The following is a 21,512-nucleotide window of genomic DNA, read 5'->3' on the forward strand; positions in this document are numbered from 1 at the left end:
ATTTTTTTTTTAACGGAAAAGGTAATTTAAAATACCCACTAAAATGAATTTTTATTAAGCCAAGTACCATTTCCCTCCTCCATTTTGGGTTTAACAATCATTCTTGATTCCGTTTTAAATCCTCTTTCACCAGATGTCTACTCCTGGGGCCCTAACCCCTGAGTTATCACCCTTTTTTTAAACCTGAGTTGCTAAAAGACCGTCCCTGTCCTCGGCGCCTCCCACCTCTGGTAGTTGCTCTTTCGCGTGTGGGCTTCGTGCCTTCTTAAACTTGAATCTGCCTTCTTTTTCTGTTACCTGCTGTCTGTTTCTCAGTGAATTAGGAGCCCTGGAAGAGTAAGGGTGTCTCATTGATTTCTGGCCTCACTGTGACCTGACAGCCGGCACGGGTGAACCAGAGTGGGGTGGCGGCAGCCTCCTTGGGAATGCTTTCTGTGTGCTGGGTCGGTCCTGAATACTTAGCGTGGATTCGATTCTAATCTTTTTAATGCCCACCACAGCTTTAAGAGGAAGTAACGATTCCCATTTTAAAGATGGGTGACACATTTTTCAGTAACTTGGTTTAAGTCCTCCTTTCATTTAGTGACTGTTTTTCTCTCTTTGCTTTGGCTATTAGGATGGAAAAGTTAATGATTCAGAGACAAAAAGGAAGAAGAAGAGAAATAAAGATTCAGGGGAAAAAAAGTAAATGGAATGAGTGGTCCCTTGAATGATGTCTCCATGAGAAGTCATTTGCCCTTTCCAAAACTTGACCCCCTCAGTCACTCTGCTGTTCTCCTCCAGCTTAAAAGCTTCAGACGTCATGGAGCTTTGTAAACTACTTGCCCTAGAATTGTATTGCTGAGTTTCTCAAGTTGTAAGCATTTCCATGTTCAGCAATTATTTGAGCCTGAACTAGAAACAGAACAGTGTATATATTTACATTATTTTTCTCCTTTGCTCTTCTAGACATGCCTCGCTTCATAACAAGCTGAGTGTGTTAGCTTGCTTGGGCAAATGATCCTGAAGAGAACATTTCCAAATAGTTATTGCTGTTGAGGTTACTATTTAACAGAAAAATAAGGTTTTTTAAGCAAATTAAAATTTGGGGGTAATTATTAGTTGATATTTATATTATTTGTTATATTTTTAAATCCTTGGTTCTGTATAATTGTACTGTCAGATGTCATCTCCAGTTTAGCATAGAGAGAAAGTAAAAAGCCAAACTAGTTTAACCAGAGTATGAGCTGACCGGAGAAATAGTACAGCCAAACTTACTTTATAAAAATGTTTGTTCTTTTTTTTTTTAACAATTTATATGGAAAAATATGAATTTGTTATATCTCATTTACATATGTGTTAATGGTTAGGTTTGGTTACGGTAGTAGCATTAAACATTGTCAGTATTTTAAAGACAGAAGAAAGTTTTTAACTATCCTGATATTTATGTTTATGCATTTTATTGGAGTGTAAATGCTTAACAACGTTGTTAGTTTCTGCCGTTCAGCGAAGCGGATCATCTTGTGTACACACATGTCCCCTCCCACCCGCCTCCCACCCAGCCCTCCAGGCGTCGCAGGGCGCAGGCTGAGCTCCCTGTGCTTTGCGCAGGCCCCCGCCGCTGGCTGTTTGACGCATGGCAGTGGTCTCCTGTCCCCGTCTCCCAGTCTCCCGCCCTCCTCTTCCCCCTGTGTCCGCATGCCATTCTCTGGGTCTGGGATTCTGTTGCTGCCCTGGAACTAGGTTCATCAGTGCTGTTTTTCTAGATTACACAGACGTGTTAATACGCGATGTGTGGTTTTCTCTTTTTAACTTACTTCATTCTGTACGACAGGCTCTGGGTCCATCCACATCTGTAAACATGACCCAGTTTTGTTCCTTTTTATGGTTGAGTAGTATTCCATTGCACATATGTACCACATTTTCTTTATCCATTCATTTGTCGATGGACATCTGGGTTGTTTCCATGTCTTGCTGTAGTAAATGGTGTTGCAGTTATGGTTTTATGCCCAGAAGTGGGATTGCTTGGTCATATGGGAGTTTTATTTTTAGTTTTTTGTGAAACCTCCATACTGTTCTCCAGAGCCCTTGTATCAGTTAGTGCAAGACTGTTGGCATACCCTCTCCAGCATTGTTTGTAGATTTAAAAAAATACTTCTGTGTCTGCATCGCTGTGGGAGGGCTTTCTCGAGTTAGAGGAAGCGGGAATTTACTCTGCTGCGGTGCTGGGCTGCTTGTGGTGGCTTCTCTCGTTGCAGAGCATGGGCTCAGTAGCTGTGCTGCACAAGTGTAGTCGCTCTGTGGCATATGGGATCCTCCCGGACCAGGGATCGCATCTGTGCCCCTGCATTTGCAGGCAGATTCTTGATCACTGGACCACCAGGGAGTCCCTGTGTGTAGTTTTGGATGGTGGCCATTCTGACTAGTGTGAGGTGATACTTCACTGTAGTTTTTATTGCATTTCTATAATAATTAGTGATGTTGGGCATGGTTTTATGTTCCTCTTGGCCATCTGTGTGTCGTCTTTGGAGGAAAGTCTGTTTACCACTTCTGCCCATTTTTGATTGGGTTGTTTATTGTTTTCAAAAATTTTGTTTTTTTGCTATTGAGCTGCATGAACTGTTTGTATATTTTGGAGATAAATTGTCTGTTGCTTCATTTGCAAATATTTTCTCCAATTCTGAGGGTTGTCTTTTCATCTAGTTTATGGTTTCCTTTGCTGTGCCGAAGAGTTTAATTAGGTCCCATTTGTTAATTTTTGTTTTTATTTTCATTATTCTAGGTGGTGGGTCAAAGAGGATCTTGCTGTGATTTATATCAGAAACTATTCTGCCTATATTTTCCTCTAAGAGTTTTATAGTGTCTGGTTTTCCATTTATGTCTTTTACCCGCTTTGAGTTTGTTTTTGTGTATAGTGTTTGGGAGTGTTCTGATTGCATTTTCTTTACATGTAGCTGTCCAGTTTTCCCAGCACTGCTTACTGAAGAGACTGTCTTTTCTCCATTGTGTGTTTTTGCCTCCTTTGTCTTAGGTTAATTGACCATAGGTTTATTTCTGGGCTTTCTGTCCTGTGCCATTGATCTATATTTCTGTTTTTCTGTCAATACCATACTGTCTTGATTACTATAGCTTTTATAGTACAGTCTGAAGTTGGGGAGCCTGATTCCTCTAGCTCTTTTTTCTTTCTCAAGATTCCTTTGGCTATTTGGGGTCATTTGTGTTTCCATATAAATTGTAGAATTTTTTATTTTAATTCTTTGCAAAGGTGCCATTGGTAATTTGATAGGGATTGCATGGAATCTGTAAATTATTTTGGGTAGTATAGTCATTTTCACAATATTGATTCTTTGAGTCCAAGAACATGGTATATATCTCCATCTGTTTGTGTCATCTTTGATTTCTTTCATGAGTCTTTTATAGTTTTTTGAGTATAGGTCTTTTGCCTCCTTAGGTAGGTTTATTCTTAGGTATTTTATTCTTTTTGTTGTGGTGGTAAATGGGATTGTCTCCTTAACTTCTCTTTCTGATCTTTCATTGTTAGTGTCTAGGAGTGCAAGAGATTTCTGTGCGTTAATTTTGTATCCTGCAGCTTCACCAGATTCGCCGATTAGCTCTAGTAGTTTTCTGGCATTATCTTTAGAATTTTCTGTGTGTAGTGTCATTTCATCTGCAGTGACAGTTTTACCTTTTCTTATTTGGATTCCTTTTATTGCTTTTTCTTTTCTGATAGCTGTGGCTAGGACTTCCAAAGCTGTGTTGAGTAATAGTGGTGAGAGTGGAGATCCTTGTCTTGTTCCTGATTTTAGAGGAAATACTTTCAGTTTTTCACCACTGAGAATATTTACTCTGGATTTGTTGTCTATGGCCTTTATTATGTTGAGGTAGATTCCCTCTCTGCCTTTTTTCTGGAGAGTTTTTTTTTTTTTTTAAATCATAAATGGGTATTGAATTTTGTCAAAAGTTTTTTCTGCATCTGTTGAGATCATCTCATTTTTATTGTTTAATCTGTTAATATGGCGTATCACATTGATTTGCGTATATTGAAGAATCTTTGCATCCCTGAGACAAATCCCACTTCATTGTGCTGTATGACTCTTTCATTGTATCATTAGATTTTTTTGAGGATTTTTTTGTCCATGTTCATCAAGAATATTGGTCTGTAGTTTTCTTTCTTTGTGATATCTGTGTCTGTTTTGATATTATGGGATGGTGGCTTTGTAGAATGAGTTTGGAAGTATTACTCCCTCTGCAGTTTTTGCGAAGAGTTTGAGAAAGATGGGTGTTAGCTCTTCTCTAAATGTTTGATAGAATTCACCTGTGAAACCATTTGGTCCTGGACTTTTGTATGTTGGAAGTTTTGGTAATAGTTTCAAATTCATTGCTTGTGATTGATCTGTTTATGCTTTCTAGTTCTTCCCAGTTCAGTATTGGAAAGTTGTACCTTTCTGAGAATTTGTCCATTTCTTTAAGGTTGTCCATTTTATTGGCATATAGTTGCTTGTAGTAGTCTCATGACTGTATTTTTGCCATGTCAGTTCTGATTTCTCCTTGTTCATTTCTAATTTTATTGATTTGAGTCCCCCCCCCTTTTTTTTTTGATGATTCTGGCTAAAGGTTTATCAGTTTTATTTATGATCTCGAAGAACCAACTTTTAGTTTTACTGATATTTGCTATTGTTTTCTTTATTTCTGTTTCATTTTTTCTACTCTGATCTTTATGATTTCTTTCCTTTAGTAACTTTGGGTTTTGTTTTTCTTTCTCTAGTTGCTTTAGGTGTAAGATTAGATTGTTTATTTGAGGTTTTTCTTGTTTCTTGAATTGCTGTAAACTTCCTCTTAGAACTGCTTTTGCTGTGTCACACAGGTTTTGGTTCATCATTTGGGTCATGTTTTCATTGTCATTTACTTGTATTTTTAATTTTTTTTATTCCTTCAGTGATCTCTTGGTTATTCAGCAGTGCACTGCTTAGCTTTCATATGTTTGTATTTTTTACAGTTTTTTTTTTTTTTTCCTGTGATGATTTCTAATCTCATAGCATTGTGGTAAAAAAAAAATGCTTGATACGATTTCAGTTGTCTTAAATTTTTCAAGGCTTGATTTGTGATTCAAGATGTGATCTGTTCTGGAGGATGTTCTGTGTGCACTTGAGCAGGAAGTGTATTCTGCCTTTCAAGTGGAATGTCCTATAAATACCAATTAAATCTGTCTGGTCTGTCTTGTCATTTAAGGTTGTGTTTCCTTATTTTCTGTCTGGATTATCTGTCCATTGGTGTAAGTGGGGTGTTGAAATCCCCCTCCACTATTATTGTAAAGTCTATTTTATCTAAGGTTATTATGACTCCAGCTTTGTTTTGATTCCCATTTGCATGAAACGTCTTTTTCCATCCCCTCATTTTCAGTTTGTATATGTCTCTGGTTCTGAAGTAAGTGTCTTGTAGATGTACATATGTATGATATTGTTTTGTATCCATTCAGCCAGTCTGTGTTTTTTGGAGCATTTAATCCATTTACAGTCAAGGTAATTATCAGTATGTATGTGCCTGTTACCGTTTTAAAAATAGTTTTGGTTTGTTTTTATGGGTTTTTTCCTTCTCTTATCTTTCTGCCTAGAGCAGTTCCTTTAGCATTTGTTGTAAAGCTGGTTTGTGGTGCTAAAGTCTCTTAGCTTTTGCTTGTCTGTGAAGCTTTTGATTTCTCTCTGCCACTCTCTCTGGCCTGCATAATTTCTGCTGAAAATCAGCTGATAACCTTATGGGGATTTCCTTGTATGTCATTTGTTGCTTTTCCCTTGCTGTTTAATACTTTTTCTTTGAATTTAATTGTTGTTAGTTTGACTATTGGACATCTTGGTGTGTGTCTCCTTGGGTTTATCCTGCATGGCAGAAGTCGCTAACCCTGGTGCTGGTCTGCAGCCTCGTAGTGACCCAGATGCGCATGCTGAGCTTCCCCTGCCGCTCCATTGCTCACATGACTGCCTGGACCACCTCCTCCCCCACAGTCCATGGAAAAGTCCATCTAAGCTTACCTGCAGTGAAGCTGGGCCTGGTGCCAGGAAGGGCTGGAGGCCCCTGCTTCCTGAGCTTGGGCGCTGTCTCTTTGCTCATGGTAGGGAAGTTTGCATCTGTGACCTCTTCAGATATTTTCTCAGACTCTTTCTCTTACGTGGGGGCCCCTGCCATTTGAATGGTGGTTCGTTTAATGTTGTCCCAGAGGTCTCTGAGACTGTCTTCAAGTCTTGTCTTTTTTATAAATTCTGCTCCTCAGCAGTTATTTCGACATTCTGTCTTCCAGCTCACTTGTTTGTTCTTCTGCCTCAGTTATTCTGCTGTTGATTTCTTTTGATGTGTTTTTCATTTTAGTTATTGTGTTGTTTATCACTTTTTATTTATTCTGTTGTTATTGTAGGTCCTTGTTACACATTTCTTATATTTTCTCCATCTGTGTCTCCATTCTATTTCTGAAATTTTGGATCATCTTTGCTGTCATTTCTGTTAATTCTTTTTCAGGTAGCTTGCCTGTTTCCTCTTCCTTTATTTGGTCTTGTAGGTGTTTACCTTGTTCTCTCATCAGTGACCTGTGTTTTTGTCATCTCACTCTTTTGATGGGTGGAGCTGTGTTCCTGTCTTGGTGTTGTTTGGGTTGAGGCATTCAGCGCTGGAGTTTGCAGGCGGTTGGGAGAGCCACGTTTGGCTGTGGAGGCAGGGTCTTGCTGAGGGTGGGGCCTAGGTTCAGGGCCCCTGTGCAGGGGAATAGGTCCTTGTGGGGGAGGTGCAGGGGGCGGAGCTTAGGTTCTGTGTAGCTGGAAGGGAGGGGTTTGGCCTGGGACCCCAGCAGGCTTGCCAAGACCCAAGCAGGTGTGGAAAGTGCTGGCTGGCTCCCCTCTAATTCCCCTACCCCCTGAAGGTCTCCCCCATCCTTGCTGATCATCTTACAGTGAGTGGGCGCCCTGAACGTGGGAAGCCCGCCCCTGCCCCCGCTGCCCCTTAGGGGCTCCCGCCCATCTCACCTCTACTTTCCCTCCCCCTCTCCCTGCCTCCCATTATCCCCCAGGATGCACAAGACTGGAGAGGGCCTCGGAGGACCCAGCAGGCCCCCTGGGGCCTGAGTGGGCAGCAGAAGCACTGGCCCCATTTCCTTCTGGTCCTTCAGCCCCCTGAGATCCCCCCTTTTTCCTGATATCCTCACCATGAGTGAACCCCTTCAAGCCTGGGAACCTCTCCCCTGCCTCAGCCGTCCCTCAGGGTTGCTGGTCCCACCGTTTCCGTTTCCCTCCCCTCCCAACCCCCTGAATTCCACCTGGTCATGAAGGGGGTTCCTCCTGTCCACTTAGGTGTCCAGGTTCCTGCATCAGTGCCCTGTAGTGCCCTGGTTGTGAGGAGACACAAACTCTGCATCCTCCTACCTGCCGTCTTGACTCCGCCTCAGTGCTTATGCATTTTTATTGTAAGCACTTTAAAATCGCCTCCTCCTTGGGGAGGAGATAGCCAAGTATACATTATAAACAAAAATGTGAATTTCCATCCTTGTGTAATGAAGATCAGTGGAAGGCTTACTTTACAGTTACTTTCTAGATTATGACCATTGTGCGCAGTGAAGGACACGTGCATTGAAGGGAGAATCATTGTAATCGCCACTTGTCCACAGTGGCCTGAAGGTTGGAGCAGAGACCAGAAAAGTAGGTTCATGTTGTGCAAATCTGGTTTCAGGTAAACATCAGCTGTATGATTTTCTTTAAAAATCGTAATAAGGTATTCCTAGAGCTGAGGTTAGAAATTCTTCTCACTGAATATTTTAGAAACAGGTGCAAGTAGCCACCATTTCTGATCGTTGACTTTGAGTGAAGATGGCCCTTTGGGTTCCAGAATCAAGATAAAGGAATGCGGTTCAGTGAGTGGAGTGGAATCCTAAGCTGCCTGGTGTCCTGGGGCAGTAAAATAATTCATGCATCCAGCGGGTAATGCCAGGTGACCTCCTGGCGACACTGCAGAGCCAGAGGTTTGAACTGAGGGGTCCTCAGGTCCCTTTCATTCTCATTTTTATAAACGTTTTAATTTTAGTAGATTCCCCCATCTCCTTCAATAATATCTACTGGGAAAATTAATAAAATTTATTGTACATATAGAAAAATCACAGCGTGTGTAACTTTTGGGTTTCTGCATTTATTGCCCTTTTTGTTTAGTTTGGACCAAGGAAAAGATTTTATTAACAAGTTTTAATTCCCATGGAACCTACATAATTTTGAGTGTTTAACCTTAAGTAAAAGCAGCAGTTGAGTGTTAACAGATGCGGTGACCAAGGCCATGTGCCCTGCCACTTGCTCTCTCCTAAGCTTTTCGTGGTCTAGAAAGCTTCTTGAATTGATGTTGTGTTACTTGGACGTTGATATTATCATGTCTACACTTTTAGTTTTTGGATGAAATGAATGACTTATGGTGTCCTTCCTAAATGGAGTCATTCTTTTTCCATCTCAGTGATGGCTTCATTTTTTATTTAGTGGCAAGAAGTAGCGGGTTATTTGTTATTATAGGAGTTAGTGTAATGCGGGGGTTTTGAAAGTCCTCAGATTATCAGCTGGTCCAGCTTTAAAACTAGTACAGGCGCCTGTGCAGGAGATTAGCCAGATGATTACTCAGCCTTTCCTGAAATACTTAGAGTGGTAAGAAACTTACTGACTTTCCCAGTGTTCTCATGGCAGCATCTGTATTGAAGTCAGGTGAGCCCTCCCGGTTGCTTATACCTTCAATCCCAGTTCTTTCCTCTGAAGTCATACATAACCAGTCTTTCTCCTCATTGACATCCCAGCCCAGGAAAATTTTTCTCCTCATGAGCTTTAATTTTCTTGTCTGTCACATGATTTGGTTACCTAACCAGGATTGAGGTTTAAGAACAACCCAGACAATTGTGACCTTAGGCAAAACCCTTTTCATGTTTCAGAGTATTAGTATCTTAGTTTTATCTCTGGTGTATAATGTAATGGGAAAAATGGCAGTGTGTGTCCATAGATGTGGGAACCCTGATAGGTACTTTAAGTTTCTATTCTTCATTGAACATTTATTGACTGTTCGCTATGTGCCTGACACTTGGATCTTAAGTGAATATAAAAACAGAGTAAGACAGATACCTTCTCTGCCTGATTGGGGCGTAACTTCTCTTCCCTAGATCTTTTTACTTTGAGTTATAAATGGTTTTTTAAAACTTCTGTTTTTCTTTGAATTTTTTGATAGTCATTGGAGTAAAGTTGATTGACCATGTTGTGCTAGTGATTTAGTTATACATATCAACTCTTTTCAGATTCCTTTCCTATATAGGTTATTACAGAGTACTGAATAGAATTCCTTGTGCTGTATAGTAGATCCTTAGTGATTATCTATTATGTGTGTGTGTGTGTGTGTGTGTGTATTTTTGTGTGTATATGTTAAACCCAGCCTCCTATTTTTCCCTCCCCTCCATCTTTCCCCTTTGGTAACCTTAAGTTTGTTTTCTGAAACTGTGAATCTCTCTCTGTTTTGTAAGTTCACTTGTATTATTTTTTGGATTCCACATAAAAGTGATATTGCACGATGCTTATCTTTGTCTGACTTACTTACTGTGATGATGTCCAGGTCTGTTCAAGTCACTGCAAGTGGCATTCTTGTTTGTTTATGACTAAGTAACAGTCAGTTGTAATATATATGCACCACATCTTCTTCATTAATCTAGCGGTGGGTATTTAGGTTGTTTCTGTCTCTTGGCTATTGTAAACAGTTTGCAGAAAAAACATGGGATTGCATGTATCTTTTAAAAGTACGGTTTTCTCCAGATTTATGCCCAGGATTGCTGGAACATTCGGTATTTCTGTTGTTAGTTTTTCAAAGAACCTCAGTACTATTCTCCATAACGACTATTATCAATTTACATTCCCACCAACAATGTAGAAAGGTTACCTTTTCTTCACACCCTCTCCAGCATTTATTGTTTGTAGACTTTCTGATGATGGCCATTCTGACTGATGTGAGGTGATACTTTAATTAGTTTTGATTTACATTTTTCTAATAATTAGTGATGTTGAGCATCTTTTCATGTGTTTTGGACATCTGTATGTCTTCTTGGGAGAAATCTATTTAGATCTTCTGTCCATTTTTTATTTTTTTAATATATTGAATTGCATGAGCTGTTTGTATATTTTGGAAGTTAATCTCTTGTTGGTCAGATCATTTGCAAATGTTTTCTCCCATTCTGTGGATTGTCTCTTTTTTTATGATTTCCTTTAAGTTTAATTAGATCCCCCCCTTTTTTTTCATTACTCTAGGAGGTGGATCCAAAAAGATTTTCCTGCAATTTATGCCAAAGAGTGTTCTCATATTTCCTTCTAAGACTTTTATAGTATTCAGCCTTACATTTAGATCTTTTATCCATTTTGAGTATATTTTTGTGTATGGTGTTAGAGAGTGTTCTGATGTCATTCTTTAGGCGTAGCTGTCCAGTTTTCCCAGCACCGCTAACTGGAGAGACTGTCTTTCCCCCATTGTGTGTTCTTGCCTTCTTTGCCATGCATTCATTGACCATAGGTACATGGATTTATTTCTGGACTTTCAGTCCTGCTGATCTATAAGCCTGTCTTTGTGCCAGATACCATATGGTTTTGATTATTGTGTCTTTATAGTATTGTCTGAAGTGAGAAAGCTTGATCCCGCCAGCTCTGTTTTTCTTTCTCATGACTGCTTTGGTTTTTTGGGATCTTTTGTGTTTCCACATACATTTTAAGATTTTTTGTTCTAGATCTGAAAAAATGGCATAGGTAATTCAGTAAGGATTGCATTCAGTCATTGGATAGTATAGTCATTTTGATAATATTGTTCTTCCAATCCAAGAACATGGCATATCTTTCCATCTGTGTCATCTTTGATTTCTTTCATCATTGTTTTATAGTTTTCAGATTATAGATCTTCTGTTTCCTTATGTAGGTTTATTCCTAGGTGTTACTCTTTTTGATGCAATGGTAAGTGAGATTGTTGCCTTAATTTCTCTTTCTGATCTTGTGTTGTTAGTGTATAGAAATGCAGGAGGTTTCTGTGTATTAGTTTTGTATCCTGCAACTTTACTGAATTCATTGATGAGCTCTAGTAGTATTCTCGGGCATATTTAGGATTCTCTGTGTGTGATACCATCTCAGCTGCAAGCAGGGACAGTTTTACTTTGTTTCCAACTTGCATCCCCTTTTTCTTCTCTGATTCTTATGGCTAGGTCTTCCAAAACTGTTGAATAAAAGTGGCAATAGTAGACATCCTTGTCTTGGTCCTGATCTTAGAGGAAATGCTTTCAGCTTTTCACTGTTGAGAATGATGTTATCTGTGTGTTTGTCATAAATGGCCTTTATTATGTTGAGGTAGGTTCCCTCTGTGCCCACTTTCTGGAGAGTTTTTATCATAAATGAGTGTTGGATTTTGTCAGGAGCTTTCCCTTGCATCTATTGAGATGATCATCTGGTTTTCTTCAGTTTGTTAGTGTGGTATATTACACAGATTGATTTGTGAATATTGAAAAATCTTTGCATCCCTGGGATAAATCCTACTTGATCATTGTTGAATTCAGTTTGCTAGTATTTTGTTGAGAATTTTTGGATCTGTGTTTATCAGTGATACTGGCCATGATTTTCTTTCCTGTGATATCTTTTCCTGGTTTTGGTATCAAGGTGATCTGGCCTCTTAGAATGAGTTTGGGAGTTTTCCTTTCTCAGGAATATTTTGAAATATTTTCTGAAGGACAGATGTTAACTCTTCTCTAAATGCTTTCTGTAATTCACCTGTGAAGCCATCTGTTCCTGGACCTGTGTTTGGGAGCTTTTGGTTTTTTTAATCACGGTTTCAGTTTCATTATTTGTTATTGGCCTGTACATATTTTCTGTGTCTTCCTGGTTCAGTCTTGGAAGATGGTGCCTTTCTAAGGCTTTGTCCAGTTCTTTTAGGTTATGCCTTTTATTGGCAGACACCTGCTTACAGTAGTCTCTTGTGATCCTTTGTATTTTATGGTGTCTGTTATAACTTTTCCTTTTTCATTTCTAATTTTATTGATTTGAGCCTTTTTCATTTTTTCCTTTTCTGGTTAAAGGTCCGTCAATTTTCTTTATCTTTTCAAAGAACCAGGCTTTAGTTTTATTGATCTTTGCAATTATTTTCTTCATCCCTGTTTCATTTATTTCTGACCTGATCTTTATGATTTCTTTCCTTCTACTTCTTTGGTTTGTTTTCTGAAGTAAGATTGTCTTGCTTTGAACTTCCGTCTGAAACTGCTATTGCTGCTTCATGTCGGTTCTGGATCGTCGTTTTCATTTTCACTTGTTTCTAGGTTTTTTGCCTGTTCAAAATAAAATAAACTTGTAGTCTACTTTTATTCCTCTGAATGTTTTTAGTTTTCTTATTGATTGAGTATTTAACAGTATGTCTTTGATTTGCAGATATATGGAGTCTGGGAGTGATCCTTTTCATGCTGGTGTGTGGGCAGCCACCCTTCCAAGAGGCCAATGACAGTGAAACATTGACCATGATCATGGACTGCAAGTACACAGTGCCATCCCACGTGTCCAAAGAGTGTAAGGAGTAAGTGAAAATAATGAAAGTACACGTGCATCTTCGTTCATTTTAACTTTTGAACCCTTTTAACTTTCTACTCTTGGTAAGGGTGTTCTGGGAGTTAACCCCAGAATATGATTTGAAATTTAACGTTGGAGAACATAATGTGTTAGTCTGTGTTTCAAATAAGCTAGTTTTCAAGAAACGCATTATATGCCTCCTCGGCCTCCAGGACTGGTGGGTTACTTTCACTTGAAGAATTGCAGTAAGAACTACTTTCTGTTTTTGCTCCTGGAATTATTTAAAGCTCCAGAGAAGAGTTAGGGGATTTGCTTTCCTGAAATAGACTATCAACACACCATTTTTGGGTTTACAAAGCGTGCCTCATTTTATTCATGTACTCCTCCCTGCGGTTGACTAAGAGCTCTGTTTGGTTCGTGTGACTATAGGAAGAGTACATGCAAGCTGATTATTTGGGATTTAAAGTACTATATATAGCACTGTGATGTATATAGTGATAAATTCATAATGAAATGAACTGTTGGAAGTTCAGTATTTCGTTAATTTAAAGTTTTTAGTTTCTCCCATCATTATTTTTATATGAAGGAAAGTCTGATAGTTTGAGGAATCTTCTCTGCAAGTGGATCCCTATCTTAGGCCATGGTTAAGAACTTAGGAATTCAAACTCTCGAGATTCAAATACTAGTTTCTCCGTTTACTACTGATGTGAGAATGGTGGAACCTGCCTTACAGGGTTATTGTGGAAATGAAATGAATTAATGTATATAAAGCTGTAGCTGAGTCTTAGCACATAAGTAGCACTCAGGATGAGTGTTGGTGGCGAGTACCACCGTCGCCATCCTTATGCCCTGACTGCCACTGTTCTCTGTCCCAGGAAGCAGGCTGCTGTCTGTGGCTGTATGTTGTGTGTGTGTGTTAGATGTTTGTCTTTCAGGAGTGTCTTCATAGCCCCTTCTGAGAAAAAACAGAGTAAGGTATTTTTATGATGACATATATCATTCAGAAGAACGGATAAAATGTATATGTGATAAAGTGAGCACCTTTGTACCCAGTAGCCAGCTCAAGAAAAGAAACAATTCTAATATTTTAGAAGCCTCTTCTTGGCATCTCCTTCTCAGAGGGATTATCTTTAAATAATCATAGGACCAGTTTCTCCTTTTTCCTGTGTCAGTTTTGCTAAGTTTTGTTTTTTAAGGAACTTACCATTTTATCTAAATTATCACATTTCTTGGCCTCAAGTATTCATAACATCCTCTACTTATATTTTTAAAGCCCATAGACTAGTGGGTTTGCTGTCCTTTTTTCATTCTAGTATTGACTTTTTTGCCTTCTTCTATTTTTGCTTTCTCTGTTTTTGTCTTGATCAGGCCTGCCTGATGTTTGTTCATTTTAATGTTGCTAAGAGCTGTCTTTTGTTTTTCTTGATTTACTGTTGTATTTTTTTGCTTGTTTGTTTTATGCTACTGATATTCTTTTGTCTGTGTTATTTCCTGCTACCTACTTAATGGGCTAGTTCTTTTTTCCATTTTCTTACGTTGACTATTCCATAAATTTTTCTTTTCTAATGTAGTAGTTCAGCACCGTTTTACCTGCATCCCGCTAGTTTTGATTTATAGTCCTTTTGTTATTCAGTTCTGATTGTTGTCTAGTTTCCATGTGTTTATCTAACCCATTACTTTTAGAAGGATATTTTAAATTTCCAAACGTGTAAGAGTTTTACTAATCAGCTTTTTGTTATTCATTTCTAACTTAATTGCATTGTGATCCAAGGCTAGAGTCTATATGGTACTAGTTTTTATTAAATTGGTAAGGCTTGCTTTTGGATTAGCATGGAGTCAGTTTTTGTAAATAATCCTTTTATTCTGGAAAAGAGTGTACACTTTCTAATTGTTGGGGTCAGACTTCTTTATAAATCCTTAAGACTAAGCTTGTTAATTATACTGTTCAAAATTATTTAAATCCTTTCCTAGTTATTTCACTGCTTAATCTACCACTTGGTGAGATATTCTTCCACTGTGTAGAAAGGTATCATAAGCAAATAAAAATATTTATCACCCCCATTAATACAACACACTCAGCTTATTATTTTGTACTTGGAAGTCTGTCAGTTTTTGCTTTTGGTGTTTTGGGGGGAATAGTATTACATCCAGACAAGTTGAAAACTGTTGGGTCTTCCTGGTGAGTTGAACCTTTGCATCACTGTCTCTCTAACAATGCTTTGGGCCTTACAGTCAGTCTGTGTCATCTAGTTGTAGCTGATCACACCAGTCTTCTTTTGGTTAGCAGTCATGTGCTATATAGTTTTCCGTTCTTTAAATCTTTTATTGTCTGGTTTTTAGGTACATATTTTGTTTTAGCAACTAGGAGCTAGAATTTTGATTGATACCATCTAACCATGTGAGCATTTTGTCTTTTAATTGGAGAGTCATTCGATTTATTATTGTACTCACTGATAGATGGAGATATATTTGAAGTTTGCATTCTTAATTTGCCATCCTGTCTTTAAGTTCTCGCAGTGGAACTTTGTTTCCATTGCATTTTTTTTTTTTTTTGATTGGGAGGTCAGGTTTCTTGTAAGTTATAGTCCCCACACAAAGAATTTGTATTCGCTTTCCTCCTGGTTACCCAGGGGCATTTCCACCCTGAAACCTCTTAAAAGTAACCTTTTCACTGTGTGTACCACACAGATTTAGTGTCATTAATTTGGACCACAAACCTGTGTGAGGACCAGCTTGTACCTAGAAGTTCGTAGAAGAAACTCCCCTGTCCCCCTCCACAGCAGTGTTGAGGCAGGCAGGTTTCCATCTTGACGTCTTAGCAGGAGACGTGTTTCTCACCTCTCATTCCTCCTCACGCTGAAGCTGGGTCCCAGCTCTTTGCTATGTTCTGGTTGTACTTCTCACCTTCGGGAGGCTCTGCACAATCATTATATTCTGCGTATATTCTGCTTTGAGTTACTCAGTGCAGAAGCAGGAAAAATCTGAACAAGGCCAGCTTTGTCATTTGCTCCCAAGAGTCTTACTTTTACTCTATTTTTACTTGCTGAGTAGTTCGTCCATCTCTCCGTCCTTCTATCTTTTCCTCCCTTCCTTCATCCTTCCTTCCTTCTTGCCAACACAATGCCCTTAAACAGAATATATGTCTAAAGGTAGATGACACTTCGGTTGCTTTGATCAGGATGGTCATTCATTCTTCTGGAAACAAGTTAGCTCAGCGCCCTGCTCTGTGTTGCTGGCTGTTGTATCGGGTTCTGGCGCCACTGCCCAGTTAACTCAGGGGCAGATGTTGATGTCTCGTGTTAATCCTAGATGATAGGAAACTGCATTTGTGTGTTTGGCTTCATTCTATCTGGTGGTTACGATTTTTTATTCTGTGAATCTGATGGCACCAAATTTGCTTCATTCCCATCAGCCCCACCATCAGCACTGGCGAACCTAATGAAATTGATGGTATAAGTTTAGGAAACAGTTTTGAAAAATACAGTAGCTCACCATTACTCATCCCTGCCAGGACTTTGCTTTAACAATGGACTTACCTTCCTTTCCAGCCTGATCACACGAATGCTGCAGAGAGATCCCAAGAGGAGGGCCTCTTTAGAAGAGATTGAAAACCATCCTTGGCTTCAAGGAGTGGACCCTTCCCCAGCCATGAAGTATAACATCCCGCTCGTGTCGTATAAAAACCTGTCAGAAGAGGAGCACAACAGCATCATCCAGCGCATGGTGCTCGGGGACATAGCGGACCGCGACGCCATCGTCGAGTATGTCGGCGCTCGCCAGCACAGGGCCGAGGGGCTAGGGTTCTTGGGCTGGGCCCTTTATTTTATAAAATAAGATTGTCTTAAAGTTTTGTTAATTTATTTATTTTTGGCTGTGCTGGGGCTTCGTTGCTGCGTGGGCTTTTCTCTGGTTGCAGAAAGCAGGGGCTGCTCTCTCGTTGAGGTGCATGGGCTTCTCAGATGGTGGCTTCTCTTGTTGAGAGCGCAGGCTCCAGGACTCTTGGGCCCAGGCTCAGGAGCTGCGGTGCATGCCTTGCTCCGAGGCATGTGGGGCCTCTGGATCAGGGAAGGAACCCGGGTCTCATGCATCGGCAGGCAGATTCTTTACCTCTGAGCCGCCAGGGAAGTCCTGGGCTCGCTCTCACTGTGTCCGGGCCTGTGGACGTGGTGTAACGGCTGGAGTTCCCAGTGGGCAGGGCTTATGTCACTTATCTCTGGAGCTCCTGGCCCCGGGCCTGGCTCATGGTTTTGTTGTCTTTTGCTTTTATTTTTTGTGCTAGTGAACGAGCAAACCGTCGCTAGTGGTGTCAGTGGGTCCTGTGGCTGCTCTCCCTTCTCACAGAGGTGAATTGGAGCAGACTGTTTTGTGTCCTGGTAGCTGCGCTGTCCATTGCTGGGTCCTCCTAACTCCTGGGTCTCCCTCTGGTCCCCACAGGGAAGCAGGGGCAGCACCCCAAGTTCTTGAAATCAGGAGTTGGCCTGTCTGTCGTCGCACATTTTCATAAGTAAGGGTGTAGGGGCCCACAGCCAAGCCCGTCTGTGTGCACGTTACCAGAGTCATCGTGAGAAGGACCATACGACGTAACGAGACTTAGAAGATTTTACTGTCTGGCTTTTTAGAGCCTTTGCTACAGTAACCTGGAGCCCATGAGATGCACACATTAGTTATATTTTTTAAAAACCAAAGCCAGTTTTTTATAAACTATGAAGTTTGAAATCAAGGATAATATAAAGATACAGTTGCTTTAACAATGATTCATTTCTCTAAGAGGTCCTGTCTAAAAATATGAAGTGTTTTGCCAAGTCAAAAGTAATTTAATTCGTTGGGTGAAACAGTTGAGGATGATGGAACGAGGATATACTCTGGGGGGCTGCCCTCAAGGGGGCCACTCTGGCCTGGCTGAGTGCTCCGACCCAGGTGTCTGACTGCCGGGAAGAGGCGGATGCAGGCTGGATGTACCACTGCAGCGGGCGGGCTGTCAGGCTCAGCTCCCGGGTCTGGTCCATGAGAAGGGTGGTGTCTTTATAAAGGACGTGCATCTTTAGGGTATACTGGAAAGAAGAATTTATAAGAATAAACTCAGGCTCATGGTTTTGGTTTAAGTACAAATATCTGCAGGTTTCTGAGTGTGTTTTGAGTTTTCACAGATTGACCCGCAGCTACTGAAATGACCTAAACAAATGGAGAAGAGCAGGACACTTGCTCTTTTTGCCAAGGATACTCACTGTAGGAATGTGTAGAGAATGACTTTTCACTTTTGAGTGGATAAAAGGCTGTTTGCATCTCCTTGAATTGGCTTGAGTCTTAAATAAATACATGCAGTGGAGTCCTGTAGAACTGTTTAATTTAGGTAAATTCAATTATAAATCCAAAAGGAGGGACAATTTGAAGCCTCAGGTCTTCCCAGCTGTTCTCAGGCTAGTCTTGCCTGCTGCCCACATTATGAGCAGCTCCTCATTGTAGGATGCTTGCCGAATTCAAAGACACATTTGTCCATCCCCTTAAGACAACCCCACAGCTTTATCTGGTGCTCAGTTGAGGAAACCCTCCGAGAAGCCATTCTGGTCCCAGATTTCCCCTTGATGTCTGGCTTCAGCATCTCTCCGCGTGGCCCTGGCTGCCCTCCTGAGCTGCGGCCCCACCGTCTGTTTTATGAGGAGCAGCCCCTGTATTGCCTTCCCGAGTGCTCCTTGTGTAAGTTCACTAATACACAGGGGCCTGAACAGCAGCATCGTGTGTTTCCGGGCCTTGTGGATCCTCGGTCGTACACCCCTCCAGTGTCTATCCACGGCGGGCGGGGGGCGGGGGCGCTGGCTGCCCAGTGGGCATGTGCCCAGCAGTGCCAGCCACATTGAGGACTCAGCACTACTTTTGAGGTGGACGTACCAATTTTATTCATAAATTTTATTCAAAGAAGGGGCTAATAACATGCTTTCAATAGATTAGTCATGCGTTAGTGTCTGAAAATGCCAGGAAATACCTAGTGTAAAAGGAAGAGCTTTTTCTAATTTTTCTCATTGATACTCGTGTTTGAGTGCACATTCATATAACTCAGTTCATAATTCTGTTGGAAGCAAGTAAGCCACTTTAGTAAACTTGACGGACATTAAATTTTTAGATAATGTATACATTCTTAGAAAGTTCATTATCTTTTCTTAAGCATCTAAAACTGACACCAGCTCAGTTGCCATCAGCATTTTGGGTTTTTCCTACTAACCGAGCATTTTTATGCAGTTGTTTCTTAGAGTTTTAAGAATGATCTACTACCAGCTTTAGTTTTTTTTTTCGCCTTTTGTGGGGTTCCCCCCCACCCCTATAATTTTAAAGAATTCCAGGTCCTTGGATTTCATTTGGTTTTACTTAAAAAGCAAAAACTCAGTTGTGTTGTGCAAAATCAGACCTGCTAATGTGGCTTCTGCTCTCTCTCTCCCTTCCTTCCTCAGGGCCCTGGAAACCAACAGGTACAACCACATCACAGCCACTTACTTCTTGCTTGCTGAAAGGATCCTGAGGGAAAAGCAAGAGAAAGAAATACAAACCAGATCTGCAAGCCCTAGCAACATCAAGGCCCAGTTTAGGTGAGAAAAAAATCTTCACTGATTTTAGTAAGTTACCGTTTTGAAATAGCCACCTTTTCCTCAATGTTTCCTAAGTCTGGGGCGAGAGGATGAAGCGGTGACAGCCTCGCTGAGAGGCCCCGTGTGGGCTCCCCACGGGAGGGAGGGGCCGGGGTCCTTAATCACCGGGGCCGCCCTCCTCTCCTGGGCTCCGCGGGGACATGGGCTGTAGCTGCTGGCCTGGCTGCGAAGACATCTGTGCAGAAGCGGCTTCAAGCTAGGGGGTGTCTGTCGCTATTTCTGTTCAACTCTTCCAGATCTGACATGTAGAGATGTGTCATTTTCTTTTAAGTTTTATTATGGGAACAAGGCTGGGTTTTCCCTCAGTATCTGGAATAATTTTAGAAAGCCTACGGGGCCTCTCTGTGGCATGATGTTATCTCAGGATCGCAGGAATATGACAGATCAGCTAGTTGATTTATTAGCTACTTCACCTTGGGAGTTCACCTAACCTCTGACTTGGCTTCCTCATCTGTGAAATGGGTGGAATAATGCTCTTTGCTCCTTGGGGGTGTCATTGGGATAAACGAATTACTATCTGTGCGAGGTGGTCTGAACCGGCCTGTGTGTTCGCTGTCGCCGTTGTGGGTGTCCCCGCCGCGTCATCTTCGGCAGAGCAGGGGCCGCGCGCATCTCCGCTGTGTTTCCCTTCCCTTCCTTCCCCAACTTTTTCCTGCTCCTCCTCTCCCGCTACCTGCCTACTCTTCTTTTTCTTCTACCATATTAGCTTTCCATTTAATATCAAAACTTGGGAAGGGTTACAAAAGGGTTACTTTTGTCACCATTATGAAAATTTATTTAGAATTTATCTTTGTTCAGATAAAATAATGAAATTATAGTGGAATTAATAGTGATTCAGAAACAGAAGGATGCTCTTGATTCTTAGTAATTCTCTACTTGTACATCTAACTATATATGAATATATGTGTATGAATATGTAATAATAAATTACTGTTTTAAAGAAGAGTACCGTTGGATTTTAAATTACTTGCAGTCAGCTTGCCACGGGTAGGTTGTTGCTTGGGGTGGCGCGACAGAGAGGAGACAAGAAAACATTCCTGGGTGACCAAAGACTAAATATTTGAAGTTTAGTTTAACTGGAAGATGAATTTTGTAGCTTCATTTATATCCTGGATGTTTTCTTGCATAACGAAAACCAGGCACTCTGTCTGGTGTCAGCTTGGGAAAGGACTGGGCCCCAGGGAAGGTGGGAACCTTGCACGTGGGACAAACCAGGAGGAGGTCAGTGAGTGGTTAGGGTCAGCCCAGCCCTGACCCGAGCCCTCCTGTGTGAAGAGCAGCATCACCGCGGGCCTGGGCTGGAGCCACTCCAGTGTTTGGGAGAAGGGAACATTTGCAATTGAACTGTTTTATTTTCAGTGGGACAGAACTCAATCTAAAATTGATCAGACAGGTAAATGAATTAAAGTGGCTTTCCTTTATTATAGAAATTACACAGCCAACAGTAGCTATAAAGAAGTATCAGCGCCTTCCATGCAGTCTCCTTTTACCCAGCTGGGGATTAGGGAGTGGAGGTGCTGTGGGGCCTGTCCTCCTCCTGGGCCCTGGCCTGCTGGCATGTGGTAGATGTCTGCTGACTTGCCTTGTCTTCAGACCCTAACTCAGTTCCATTGCTGGGTGCGCCTCAGGCTCAGGGTGACCTGTGCAGAAACGTGGCCTGAGACAGGAGGCTGGTGTTAAGCGGCTGAGTTAGCTGTGGGTCCCTGGGTCCAGCCAGGGAAGGCCTGCCTGGAGAGGGTCCATTCTTTGTGTCCTGCCAGCGTGGGCTGGAAACACGTGCCCTCTGCCTGTACGAGAGCCTTGAGAGGTCCTCCAGGAGCCGACCCTGTCCGTGGGAACTGTGCCGTTGGTGCAGCTCGTTGACGATTCTTGGTAGCAAGCTTTCTTGTCTCTCGTTAAGATAAGCTGTGATTTTCTCACAGTGTCATGCTTATTTAGTCTAGCACAGCATTGGACCCGGATATGTTCTTCGTAGATGTGAGCTATTTAACCATCTGATAACTCATGTAAATAAGAACCATTGGTTCAGAGTGATGGTGGAGTGGCCGGTACAGCTGCAGGGCTTTGCCTCTTGTTTCCGGGTGGGTTCTGTTGTGGGGGGAGGAGAGAATCCCCTCCAGTCTTTGCCCCGCCCCCCTCGAGAGGCCTGGCTGTGGCTCTGGGGGGTCTGACGTGCCTCCCACCACAGGGCCACCCCAGTGTTTGCTAGGGTGACATTTTGAGTGGTTGCTCTTTGAGGAATATATCCTGAAAGGAACGTTGGGTGCCATTTCTCAGGGCCCAAGGCTCACCTGGAGTTGGCACAGTTGTGTCGTGAGGACAGAGG

At 41.4% G+C, this 21,512-nt stretch overlaps 1 protein-coding gene across 20 annotated transcripts in view; it reads left to right on the plus strand.

Moving 5' to 3' along the window:
- Positions 1-21,512, plus strand: part of SNRK (SNF related kinase) — an 83,328-nt gene that overhangs the window by 39,569 nt on the left and 22,247 nt on the right. For all 20 annotated transcript variants that reach the window (XM_061396129.1, XM_061396136.1, XM_061396130.1 and 17 more), the window contains 3 exons: positions 12,414-12,555; positions 16,097-16,309; positions 18,992-19,126. In XM_061396129.1, the coding sequence (XP_061252113.1) occupies positions 12,414-12,555; positions 16,097-16,309; positions 18,992-19,126 (490 nt within the window). The remainder of the gene's footprint in view (positions 1-12,413; positions 12,556-16,096; positions 16,310-18,991; positions 19,127-21,512) is intronic.

Source organism: Bos javanicus, chromosome 22, assembly GCF_032452875.1.
Source record: "Bos javanicus breed banteng chromosome 22, ARS-OSU_banteng_1.0, whole genome shotgun sequence".
Taxonomy (NCBI): Eukaryota; Metazoa; Chordata; class Mammalia; order Artiodactyla; family Bovidae; genus Bos; species Bos javanicus.